The sequence below is a fragment of the Macrotis lagotis genome, chromosome 4 (assembly GCF_037893015.1).
Source record: "Macrotis lagotis isolate mMagLag1 chromosome 4, bilby.v1.9.chrom.fasta, whole genome shotgun sequence".
NCBI lineage: Eukaryota > Metazoa > Chordata > Mammalia > Peramelemorphia > Peramelidae > Macrotis > Macrotis lagotis.
This window is the reverse complement of record NC_133661.1, coordinates 37007841-37020971: the sequence shown is the minus strand read 5'-3', so window position 1 is coordinate 37020971 and position 13131 is coordinate 37007841. Positions and strand designations below refer to the sequence as shown.

The window sequence follows — 13131 nt, the reverse complement described above, 5'->3', positions numbered from 1 at the left end:
GACCCAACAAATTCAATAAAAGGAATTGTAAAAACATTTTTAAACAACTCACCTTCAGAAATTGGAAGAGCTATTAAAAAATATTGACCTAATGGGCTATTATCACCTTAGAAGAGCAATCATTTCTGAAATAAACCAAAATCATTTGCAATTCTCTAAGACTGAATACTAATGTAGTATATTATAAGATCTTTATAATCACAACAGCTGATCTTATGCTGTGTCTATTTATCACAATTATAAATAATATGCTCTTAAATCTTTTTTCTTGAAAATCAAATAAAAAAGCCTAACATGATGCTATGATGAATTTGGAATCTGGGATGTTAGAGACATTTTTAAGTATGCCTTGAAAAAAAGATAAAACTTGATAAGGGAGCAAAATAAACAAGTTATAGATTGGATATCCTTGCTCAATATTCTATAATGATAAAACAATGAAGTTATTTCCAATATATCTTGTGGACAGTTATAAAGAATTATTTTTTGTAGAAGTTTATTCTGGCCAGATCAATAAACAAGTCTTTAACCAGCTATTTCTACACTTGCTTCAAAACAGTCCTGGTGGTTAGTAGCTTAAGGATTATACCTCTCTATTTTACAAAAGATGAAAAACTGAGGCTCACTTTACTTTTAATAGTTAAAAGGATATACATACAACATTTGATATGCCCCAAATGTACTGTATCACATAATTAAAAAAAGCACACAAAATTCTAGGCTGCCAGGTAACTAATGGTCACTAAACACTACAAAGCTGGCTGATAGGAAAGAAACAAGACTCTACAATGTCAGCATTATATTCACATAATCAGATTCAAAAAGTCCAGGTACTCTCTGAACACCTGTAGGGAGAACAATTATTTTTCCACTCAATGTAAATCAAGACTTAAATCACAGTATAAGCAACACAGCTACCAAACTGAATCCAATAATCAAAGATGAGAACTAAGCAAGTGAGAATGAAACCAAGAAACAGTAGTGTCCCAATAGTTTTGAAGTTTGTGATTTGCTTGGATCTCTAGTGAAATTTTACTTTTAAAAGCAATGTTTCAAACACATTCGATTATTTTAATTATTTTTTTAAAAAAGTCATCAAAGAAAAAAGCATCAAGCTAGTTAACCTATTTTGTCATCATCTTTTAAGCCAAAAAATACTATATAATCACAACCTGAAAATGTTCAATATCAAATCCACTGATCTAGTTATTCACATTTTATATTTAAGCAATGTTAGAAAGACACACAAGATTTTGAATTTATTCTTTTTACATGAATATGCCTAAATTATACTATACTCAGGTTCTCAAACGTTTGAAAGATTTTACTCTAAAGATCTCAAGTTCTAGGCTCTGAAAAAGCAACCCATTTCATCATACATACATACACCTCAAAGTTATCTTTGAGATTCAATGTACTCTAATGAGAAAACAATTATTGTTATCTTTAAAACAGGTTCCAGTTTTTATTTTTCCTTTTATTCCTTTCCAAGAAATTATCCGTACTTTCTATTCCCATATCTGTGCTAATGATTACCATTATAAGAAATCAGTATTTAAAATTTATTAATCTCACTGACATATGTTAGCATGCAAATCCTTAATTATAGCTTTCCTTACCAGTCAGGTCACAAGTTTATCAAAAGAAGATGTCTTACTATCTTATACATCTTGTTTTTTAGACTGCTTTTGTTTTTTACAAGGCAAATGGGGTTAAGTGGCTTGCCCAAGGCCACATAGCTAGGTAATTATTAAGTGTCTGAGACCGGATTTGAACCCAGGTACTCCTGACTCCAGGGACAGAGCTTTATCCACTGCACCACCTAGCTGCCCCTATCTTATACATCTTTGACTATGAAGTTAGTAATGTTTTCTAGGTACAGGATATATAGAATAAGGAAAAATGCAATATGTCATTCATATTTTGAAACATCAATCACTCTAGAAATAAAAATATTTCCAAGAAACAGACTAAGGAAGAGAAATTAGCTTATTAAATGAATTCCTCAAGCCCTTACATTGGGAAAGAAGGTTCACCTATTATTTCTATTTACTCTAACCAAGTGAAAGGCTTTCTTTTTCTTACACTTTTTGGAAACAATAAATGAACTACGCAACTCTTAAACATGAATTAGGTTCTGACATTTCTCTAAGGACCAACAAAAATGCAAAAATTACTAGAAGAGAGAAGTCAGATACTTTATGGATGTTTCTAGGGAGGGAGGAGACCTTGAAAAGGTTCATTAGTAAATCTCAGATTCTCAGCCTCTCGCTGATAGAGTCCATCAGTTCCCTAAAATTTATTAAGCTTCTCTGTACCCAGACTTGATCACAATTGACACTATTACCCATAATTAGTCATACTCTTATCTCTTCTGTTCCACTAAACTCCCAGTTTTTCACCCCTGTATATTGCAGTCTTTTTCTATTAGTTCTGGGCTCAAGTCTCTCCAAAGATAAGGTACTACTACTTCCATTTTTATGCCTAAATGAATCCCTTCATTGGTGTCCTTAATGTTAAATCCCCTCCAGAAAATTCCCTATACATTCTCATCTTCAGCCTCTCCTCAAGCTATCCTTTCCTAAAGAGTAACACTTCTTCCTTTATTGGAATTACCTTCACCTTAGTCTTGATTCTCTACCTGAACTATTTCCAACTATAAAAGAAATTAAGAATCATCCAACAATTATGGCTAATGTCCAGATTAGTTGTTAAATAGATGTTACAGATTACAGATGCCATTTTTACTAATGGTTCACTATAATGTTGTTTTAAGTGTAATTCCATTATAATACTTCAAAAGTTAACAAATCCATCCAGTGCTTTAGAACATATCTTAGACAGATTTCTGTGTACACCAAAATGAATTAATTTGGAAAAGACAATATAGTAACATGATTCATCTACTAAAATACTGAGTATTTTTGGCTCAGAATATTAGTTAAATCAAAATTCTACTCAATATATTTTTCTTTTTTTTCTTAAGGTTTTTGCAAGGCAGTGGGGGTTAAGTGGCTTGCCCAAGGCCACATGGCTTGGTAATTATTAAGTGTCTGAGGCTGAATTTGAACTTGGGTCCTCCTGACTCTATTCAATGCGCCACCTAGCTGCCCCTTCAATACACTCTTACCAGGGGCATTTTAACAAAATATTTTCCTGAAGATTGTAGATTATGTAAAATAAATTACATGTATACACACATAGCTTATTTTATATAATTAACCCCCCTCTACATATATATATACAAATTTATAGATATTTTGTTTTCTTAAAACCTCAATATATAAAACCTAAAAAGGGGGGGGCTAGGTGGCACAGTGGATAAAGCACCGGCCCTGGAGTCAGGAGTACCCGGGTTCAAATCCCGTCTCAGACACTTAATAATTACCTAGCCATGTGGCCTTGGGCAAGCCACTTAACCCCGCTTGCCTTGCAAACACTTAAAAAAAAAACCCCCATCGATATATACATGTGAAGGAAGAAACAACTAGACTGATTGGTTAACTGAACAACATGTGTAGATAACAGGCAAGAAATTATAATGGAAATGACAAACCCTACTCTTATCCCACCCCCCTCAAAAAATGTCTAAATATTTGAGTATCAGATCTCAAGACTATTAGAAAGCAACAGACTTTTTTTTTTGCAAGACAAATGGGGTTAAGTGGCTTGCCCAAGGCCACATGGCTAGGTAATTATTAAGTGTCTGAGACCGGATTTGAACCCGGGTACTCCTGACTCCAGGGCCGGTGCTTTATCCACTACGCCACCTAGCCGCCTTATGGAACAGACTCTTAATTCAATATAATTTAGCTAAATAGTTAATGACTTTTGCCATAGTCTGAAAAATAAGAGATGAACAGAACATAAGAGTGAAATGGAAAGAAGGCATTATGGAACTGGTTGTTTCTGGAAACAGGTATTGTATTTCAACAAAAGAGAGTTGAGAGAGAGAGAGAGAGAGAGAGAGTGAGTGAGTGTGTGTTGGGGGATGGGTGGGACAACAAAGCTATTTTCACAAAGCAAACTAAACTCAGTGTCTTAGAAATTATATACATTTGTTTCCAGTAATTTCTTTTCCCTAGCAGAAAATCCATATTACTCCAAAAAAGAAAGTTATACTCGTTATTTTATCTTGTCTTTCAAAGGATCCAAAGATTTTTCCCAACAACTTCCTAGTATATTTCAGACAATACTAAATAAGTTAATAAAATAGCTCAATCTTCACCTCAAATTTAGTAGCTCTGAATATATTTGTGGCAAGACAGAAGCCATCAAAATTGTCACCTGAACAGTCTTAGTGAAATTACGTTTAATCCTCCACTTTACACTATATAAGACCCAAAAGGATAGATACATGATCTAAATATAGAAAGTCACATCAAAAACAAATTAAAAGGAGAAAGAAGAAATTACGTTTCAAATCAAAGGATGGGGAAGAGTTCGTGATAACTAAAGAAGTGCTTGTAAGGCTACAGAAAAAAAGTCTGTGTTATATAAAATTTGGCATTTCTGCACAAATTTAATATAGTAAAACATCAGAAGGGAAACAGGTTGCTAAAAAAAATCTTCACAAGGTTCCCACCCCCCTTTTACAGGTCTCACATCTAAGATTTATTAAAAAATCGATTCAAACTGTAAAGATTACCCACCAGATAAAGTTCAAGGTATACAAAGAAGAAATCCAATCAATAATCCTGTGAAAAGATGCTCCAAGTGACTAAAAATTAGAGAAATGCAAGATAAAGTAATTTTGAAATTCCATCTCCTATCAATCAGACTTGCAAAGACATGTGAGACTAGTGCAATGTTTATGGAGATGGAAACTGATCCCGCTAATCTGACAATTTATAACTGTCCAAAGTCACCAAACTGTATACTCTTTGACTCAGATATACCACTACTTGACCCATAGATGAAAGAAATCAAAGTAGAAATATGCACCCCCCCCCCCAAAAAAATCAATAGCATCTGTTTTTGTGGTAAACTCAAATTGAAAATTCAAGATGGTACCTTCCTACTGGGAATGGGTAAAGAAATTTTATCTTATGAAGAAACATACCACTCACTTTCTAAAAGGGTGATATATTTAAAATGCAGAATGAGTTAGTTTATGGCTGAAGTGAGAATTTCTTTTGCTGGAATATGTAGATATATGATGAATTTTTTTTTAAATCCATTCAACAGGGCAGCTAGGTGTCACACCAGACCTGGAGTCAGAAGGACCCGAGTTCAAATCCAGCCTCAGACAAGTCACTTAACCCCATTGTCTTAAACTTAAAAAAATTGCTCAATGATAAAAGGGTTGTGGGAGAAACAGGTTAATAAAAAAAAACCTTAAACTAATATACTGTTTCATTGTCTGGTAATGAAACCAAGTACATTAGCTAGATGTCAATTATATATCCAATGAATGTATTTTTATATGTGGGAACATGTGGTACCCAAAATATCAATACTTTATCTTAATGATAAATGGGCAGAGTAGATAGAGTGCCAGAAAGACTCATCTTCCTGGATTCAAACATCTGGCTTCAGCTGTGTGACCTAGGCAAGTCACTTAATTCCTATTTCTTTTCAATTTTTGTTTTTATAAGACAATGATGTTTTGTGTCTGAGGCTGGATTTGAACTCAGGTCCTCCTAACTTCAAGGCCATTGTACTATACACCACGCTACCTAGCTGTCACAATCCTACTCTTTTGCAAAACGATCTAACAAAATGCATCAGACCCAATTCTGACAGAAAGCCACAAGGAAGTACCAAGTATACAAACACAGAAGCAGTGGTGCAGCTCAGACTAGGAAACAGTCAGACTTTGTCCTGGATCAGATAACTCGGGAGTTTACAGGTCTTCAGTCTGAGTTTTCTCTGAGAGCACAATACTCAATACCCTAAGAAAACAGTAGAAATAGGAGCAGGCCAGACAATCCCGCAAGATGGAGGCAGGGCTTGGCTTTTACATACAGTTTAAAGTCAGGAAGTGGGGGGGGGGGGGGCGGGCGGGGGGGAGATTGCGTCATAAGAACTGTCACAATAACAGACTCTCAAGATACAAACCCAGAAAGGAATGACTCCCAAACTTCTCTTAACCTCATATTATAACAAGTTTAGTCAAAAATTGAACTATAATTCCTTATAGAGATTAAGCAATAGTTAAAAAGATAAAATTATTTTAAAAATTAAATGACAGTGCTAGAGGAAAAAAACTAGAAAAGAAATGAGAGCAATGGTAGTAAAGAATTATAAAGGAAATTAATAGCTTAGTACTAGAGATTCAAAATCTTGTCCAAGCAACAAACTCACTGAAAAGTCGAATGGACTATAAACTGAAGTCAATGATTCCATAAAACAACCTGAAAAATTAGCAAAAATCAAAAGATTGAAAATAAAGAGAACATATAATATCTCATAGTAAAAAATAACTAACATAAAATAGATTGAGGAAAAAAATTTAAGAATAACTGAAATGTCACATTGAACATTGTCTCCTGCTAATCTAGATTGTTCCGTGGAGTGCAGATGTATTGAATGACTAAATGGGACAATCATGTAGAGTTTTCAGAACCATCACCAAAGGGGTGGCAAGAGGATGAATATTAGGAAGAAAATGTGATTTTGTTCTTACTGCATTGAATGACAGTGCTACAGTTGCTCAAAATCTTTTACATCCAGCTATTGTGTTTCAAAATTCACTTTAACTGCAGATTTCTTTTCCTATTCCTGATGTAATGGTTCTCCAAGACTTCTGAAGCTGTCACTTTGATTCATATAAAATATGCCAAATGACCTATTTCAGTCGTCACAACCCAACCCAAAAGGCAATAGTAAGAACGTATTGCCTGATAGCTATAAGTTTGAATAAGTTTTAATTTCTGAAGTGAAAAAAAAAAGAATCATAACTGAGCACTGACCTAAAAAATTTAATTAGATTAGGATATATATATAAACTCAAAATCTTGGTTTTAAAAAAATATCCAGAAAGGTTCACAAATGATTTAGCAGTCACCAATATAAGGAAGTAGAAAACTTGGAATGATATTCCCAAAGTCAAAGGATATAGAGTTATAGCCAAGAAAAACTTACCCAGCAAAGTGAATATAATATCTCTACGAGAAGAAATTACTGTAGTTGCTGTGGCAAGAACAGATATGCCATAGATATTGTCATGCCATGAAATTTGGAATACACAATCCCTTAAGACAATCTGGTCTGGAGAAGGGCATTAATAATTTGCATTCTAAAGTTACCTATTCAATTTCATTATTTTTGCTAAAAACAGTATCTTTGTTTTAAAGAATTTGGGCAATCTAAGAACAGAGATGCACAAGTAAAGATACAATAAAAATGAAATGCTTGATATTCATAAAGTCCCTTAAAAAACCCATGTAGTTTTATTTTTAAATTTTAAATAAGATTAGTTTTGTTTATTAAGAACAATCCTAATGATTAAGTTGATTTAAGAAGCTATTCATAAAACTTTTCATGGAAAAAAAGAAAACAGCTAACAACTGAATATCATTGTCACCTGAAGTGATCAAAGAAAGAACACACACACATATATATGGATACAAAAATACTGAAGAAGTAACAAAGGTAAGAGAGAGAAGGGGAAAAGAGGGAGAATGGATTAAGGCAGGAATTAGTCAAAAGAATACAGAAACAGTAAGGATAAACAAAATGTTTATAGCAGCTCTTTTTCTAGTGGCAAAGACAGGCAACTGAGGGGAAAGTCCCTCAGGTGGGGAAATAAATGAAGTTAAGGGGTATAAAAGTAATGGAATATTGTATTATTTTGCTGTAAGAAATTATGAAAGGGATGGTTTTAGAAAAACCTTGTATAAAATGCTGCAGAGTGAAGAGAACAGAACCAGGATAACAAATTATATACAGTGACAGTACTGTAAAGATAAAATTATATACAATGAGTACTGTAAAGATAAAGAACTTTGGAAGACGAAAGAACAGTTTGTTAATTAACTAGAATTACAGAGGACTCATGATCAATAAATGTTAACTTATTATCTACTGCAAAGTGAGATAAAATATTTGAATGCGGAAATTTGTTTTACTTGTTTGTATCAGATTTTGGTTTTTTTTCTTAGTTGGGAATGCTGGAAGAAAAGAAATTGATTTTTACGCACTGAAAAATAATTTTAAAAAGAAAATAGAACTAATTTTTAAAAAATGAAGCTATGTTCATGGAAATTATCTTTGGGGCAGTTTTTCATAACAAGACAACATATGTAGATTTATTTAATGATCAAAGTCTCATGACTCTTATTTTTTTTAGCTTTTTTTTTTTTGCAAGGCAAATGGGGTTAAGTGGCTTGCCCAAGGCCACACAGCTAGGTAATTATTAAGTATCTGAGGTTGGATTTGAACCCAGGTACTCCTGACTCCAAGGCCGGTGCTCTAACCCACTGCTGCCCCCACACTTTACAAACATTTACCATAATCTAGTTAGCAGCTAGAGTTTCTTCTATCTTTTCTAAGGGAGTTGTCTATTTTCTAGTATGTTGTTGTACCATCCCATAAAACTCAACCACTATTTGAGTCTTTTTTGTCTCTGTCCTATCTTAAATTACTACAATGACACAGACCAATGTCACAGTCCTCTTTTAAAGACAGAGAAATGGGGAGGCTAGGTGGTGCAGTGAATGTTAAATTTCCACCAGATAGCTTCTTATTCCTTATTCACAAGGTTTCTAAAGGCCTTTTAAATCAGATGTCATTACATAATTAATTGAAACCACCCTTCAAGGAACCTACAAAGATCTCTTAGAGCTTTCATGAAAAACTTATAAAACTATTTTTCAGGCGACACATTAAAGCACAGCAGAAAAAGCACTGGATTGAACCAGGAGATAATGCATCTTCTGGTTCTGCTTTTACTGCTAGGCATTAATTTCATCAAAATCTCATTTATTAAAAAATGTAGGGGGTTGGCCATACAAAAGGCTGAGAAAAATGCTAGTGAGAAAAATAGAAACCATGAGACCATATTCAAAAACAATGCATGAACTATGTATACACGCATTCACATGCATTACATATGTATATAAACACAAAACATCCCCCCATTTCTGAATCATGTGAAGAGAACAGAGCTTCTATTACTGATGAGCAGCATAATGCCACCACAGTTGGAACAATTAGACTTTTATCAAGATACACCAGAAGGAATGAAAAAAAAAATACTGAGGTGGTTTTTTTTTTGACAGACAACTTGGTCTTAATATTTAATATAAGTAAAATTTTTTCTATTCAAGTCCTTTACATGGAATTATTTACTTTCCCATACATAGATATGAGCATGATAAAATAATTTATTTTTAGTGGATACCTTTCGCTTTTGCATCATTCCTTTCCAAATATTGCCCAATCACTGATACCTAGCAAGATAGTCCTTTAACAGACAAACCAACATATTCACCATGTCTCCCAGCATGTACAACATTCTACATAATTACCCACTTTTGCAAAATCAAAGATGCTGTACCATTGATATTTGTATTTAATACTGTACAAGTACTTACTCAGATGCTCCATTTATTTTATTGAAGTTCTAAACTAAATGATTCTTCATCCAAAATTAAATTCAAACAGTTTTCAAAACAGAACAAATGGGCATCCCCTGGCTCTGCCCTAAATATATCATCTTAAATGAAAAATGTTGTAGGAACATAAGTAAAATTTAAAAGCTAGACAAATACTTTAAAAACTATGGAGGTTCAATAAAGTAATCTTGAAATGTCATTCATTTGTGTTCACTTAACCATATTTGAAGAAAAGGTACCCCACAAGATGTGTGGGGGTTTGGGGGCCAGATTTCTTTCTTAAGGATCATGCCTTAAACCTAAATTACTCTGGCTCTCAAGGACTGACCAATAATAGATTTCAGTCCAAGCCCAGAGGTCACAGTTTGAGCCCAGGGTTGCCTGTAAAAATAGCAACTGCTTCAGTTTTAGCCAGAAAACCTTGAGGACATTCCATTGCCAGATTGTTATGGACTACGTAAAAAGAGGCCTTTCTCATCATAGAATAGGTGCTGCTTCAGTCAAACAGAAACCTGGGAAAACACCTCAGGCTTAAAAAAGGTCCAAGGTCTCCCACTGCATCCCCTACCATCTCTATTTCCCATCATTTTTTTATAGCATAGTATTTCATCACAACTGTATACCACAACTAGGGGGCTATCTCCAGGTGTCCTGATCTGTATCTTGCCACTAGATCCAAATTGATCTGGAGGAGAAAGTGAGTCTGATAACTTTGCACAGACCTCTCACTTAAATCCAAAGCATTTACAAGTCACAGCAACACCAACCTGATGTCAAGATCCTCTTCAGAGAAGAACAAACAACAACTTATATAAACTGCTATCTTTGGTCACTTGAAGTTTTTCAGCACACATCTGAATTCCCCTCCCTCCCACATAAATTAAAAAAAAAAACCATGCATGTAGGAATCTACAAAATTTCCACTTTCCCCACGATCATATTCACATACACATCGTACATTATAACTTCTCAAAGTAAATTTTTTCCTCCTCTTCTATCCTTCTATAATACTCAATGACCATTCTTCCCTAATGCAATTGAACAGATCATGTACTATAAGAATAAACAAGTTGTATGAGGAATTATTACTCATCAGACAACATTTTTGGAAGCTGTTATAAAAGTTCATCAAAAATTCTAAGCAAAAATGTACTTTTCTATTTTAAAACTTCTATCTATTGGAATCATATACAAAACATTTATTCTGTACTTTGATAAGGTTCTGAGAGATCTGAATCTTTTCTTTAAAAAACACAGCAAAAAAAAAAGGTAGGGTGGGGAAAGGGACAATTTTGAAAAAATAAAACTATCATTAATACTTACTCGTTTGGGGCCACTAAAAATCTTCCTAGTGTTTTCCTTTGCTTTATCTCCTTGTTTATTTGTGGTCTTCTTTACGTTTCCAGGCACACCAGTTGAATCCTCTGAAAAGTCCAAAAGATCTGCAATGGTAATTTCACAACCAGCAAATTCTACCAGTTTAGTTTATCTACTAAATTAAATAATTACAGAAGAAATATGAAGACAGAGAAAGAAATCTGCTATTCATGCATATTGATGCAAGATATCACATTTCTCTATAGTTACTGCAGGAAAAAAATAGTTCAGATCTAACCCTTCCTTTGTAAGAAAAAAAGCCATTCTATAGAAGCAGTATGACATAGAATGGTGAAGTCAAGTCAGGAAGATTTGAGTTCAAAATACAGTCCGTATCATTCTCTCCCCAGCACCTCTCACTCTTTAAGACTAATTATTAACCTTACTAAACTGCAGATTAGAGGGTAGGTCTTTCAATCTGCATTGGGAGAAATTCTCAGACAAAGGTATTAATGTACACATTTATGTCTATATTTGTTTCTATACAATATAACTTACACGTCATGTACTCTACAAGATGGGGGAAGTGGGGCAGGCGGTCCAAGGAGTCTAGATCAAAGAAGCTGTGTCTAGCAATCTTTAAAACTCCTAGTCTTACTGAGCTGTCTGGTACACTGCTGAGCACCAAAAGAAGTGATTTGTGGATGGGCTTTCTATTTACTACAACATGCTAAATATCCCATGCACAGTTACACATAACAGGCTAGGTAGGGATAGATACTACTGTTTTAAAGTTTTTCTTCAAAGAAAAGAATTATGAAAGACAGAAAAACTGCAATTTACTCAGCCCTAAACCTGAAAAATCTGACATGTTTTGTTGTGGAGGCTGATAGGATTCATAAGCCACTATGACAAGTGTGCCCATTGAAACCATTACATTTAAGAGCCAGTAAGGTACAGTGGGGAAAGGGCATTAGATATAGTCAGAGGACTTAGGATAAATTAAATCCTACATCACAATTACTGCCTAGTATGATCAACTCACTCATCTTCCACAGCCCTCATCTGTAAACAGGGTTCGACTACAGTGTCTTTAAAATCCCCCCCTGCCCAGTTCTAGATCCTGAATTATGACAAAACGCATACTAAACTCTGTACTAATGTATCAACTAAGGCAATACCTAACCTTAATTGCTATCCAAAAAACCCCATTTTGTGCAGTTCAAATTTTAAGAATTTAGCATTTGTAAAGAAGAATTTTTAAATAAAAAAACAATGGCAGATTTTCAATTATGTTTGGTCTCACTAACTCATAATATTTCCTCATTTCAGTCCATCTTCTACCCAGCAAATCAAAATGATCTTCCTGAAGAACAAGTCTTCTCATCTTGTGAATCTCTCTCTTTCTAGCCCCCTTTTCAGTAGACTTTAGTGGCTCACTATCACTTTTAGGAGTCAATATAAAATTTTGTTTGGCTTTTAAACCTTTCATAATCTGCCCGGCTCTTACTTTTCCAGTTTTCTTACACATGATTCAGTCCTCCAACACACCACCATGCAGGGACACTGGCTTCCTTGCTGTTCCTCATGTAGAAAACACCATTCAGGACTGAGTTTTCACTTGTTGGCCCCCATATATGGAACCCTCTTCCTCCTCAGTTCCACCTTCCTGGCTTTCAGGTCTCAACTAAAAATCATACTTTCTTCTTTCACAATTCCCCATAATGCTAGTATCTCCAATTTATCTTTCACACAGCTTGTTTCTACATACTTTTTACATGCTGTCTCTACTAGAATGCAAGCTCGATATCTGACTTTGCATTTCAGTGTTAGTCAATATCTAGCACACAGCTACTTAATGTTTATTGACTGTATTAAAAACTCTTTTCCCTCAATCTCCTAATTCAAAATAGTTTGGTCTTTCAAGAGAAAATCTCTCTTATTTTGGGGGGTGGGGGGGAAGAGGCAATGGAGTTAAGTGACTTGCCCAAAGTCACACAGCTACTGAATATCCAGTGTCTGAAGCCACTCAGGTTCTCCTGACTCCAGGGCTGGTGCTCTAGTCACAGTGCCACCTAGCTGTGCCAGGGAAAATCTCTTGCCAGGAAATCTTTCTAAGCCATTACGGCAAACCAAAGCCTACCCCTCTACCTGCACAGTTGCAGAGAAGCTGGAGTTATTTCCATGTCAAGCTGCTAGGAACTTATGCAAATTCGAATCACCTGAGACAAAAGCACTATATTCTCAGGTCCAG

The 13131-nt window shown here is 34.6% G+C and overlaps 1 protein-coding gene across 3 annotated transcripts in view; it reads right to left on the bottom strand.

Moving 5' to 3' along the window:
* Window positions 1–13131, bottom strand: part of WAPL (WAPL cohesin release factor) — an 80996-nt gene that overhangs the window by 38714 nt on the left and 29151 nt on the right. For 2 of the 3 annotated variants that reach the window (XM_074232558.1, XM_074232560.1), the window contains exon 4: window positions 10884–11002. In XM_074232558.1, the coding sequence (XP_074088659.1) occupies window positions 10884–11002 (119 nt within the window). The remainder of the gene's footprint in view (window positions 1–10883; window positions 11003–13131) is intronic. The other variant, XM_074232559.1, reaches the window with a different exon arrangement.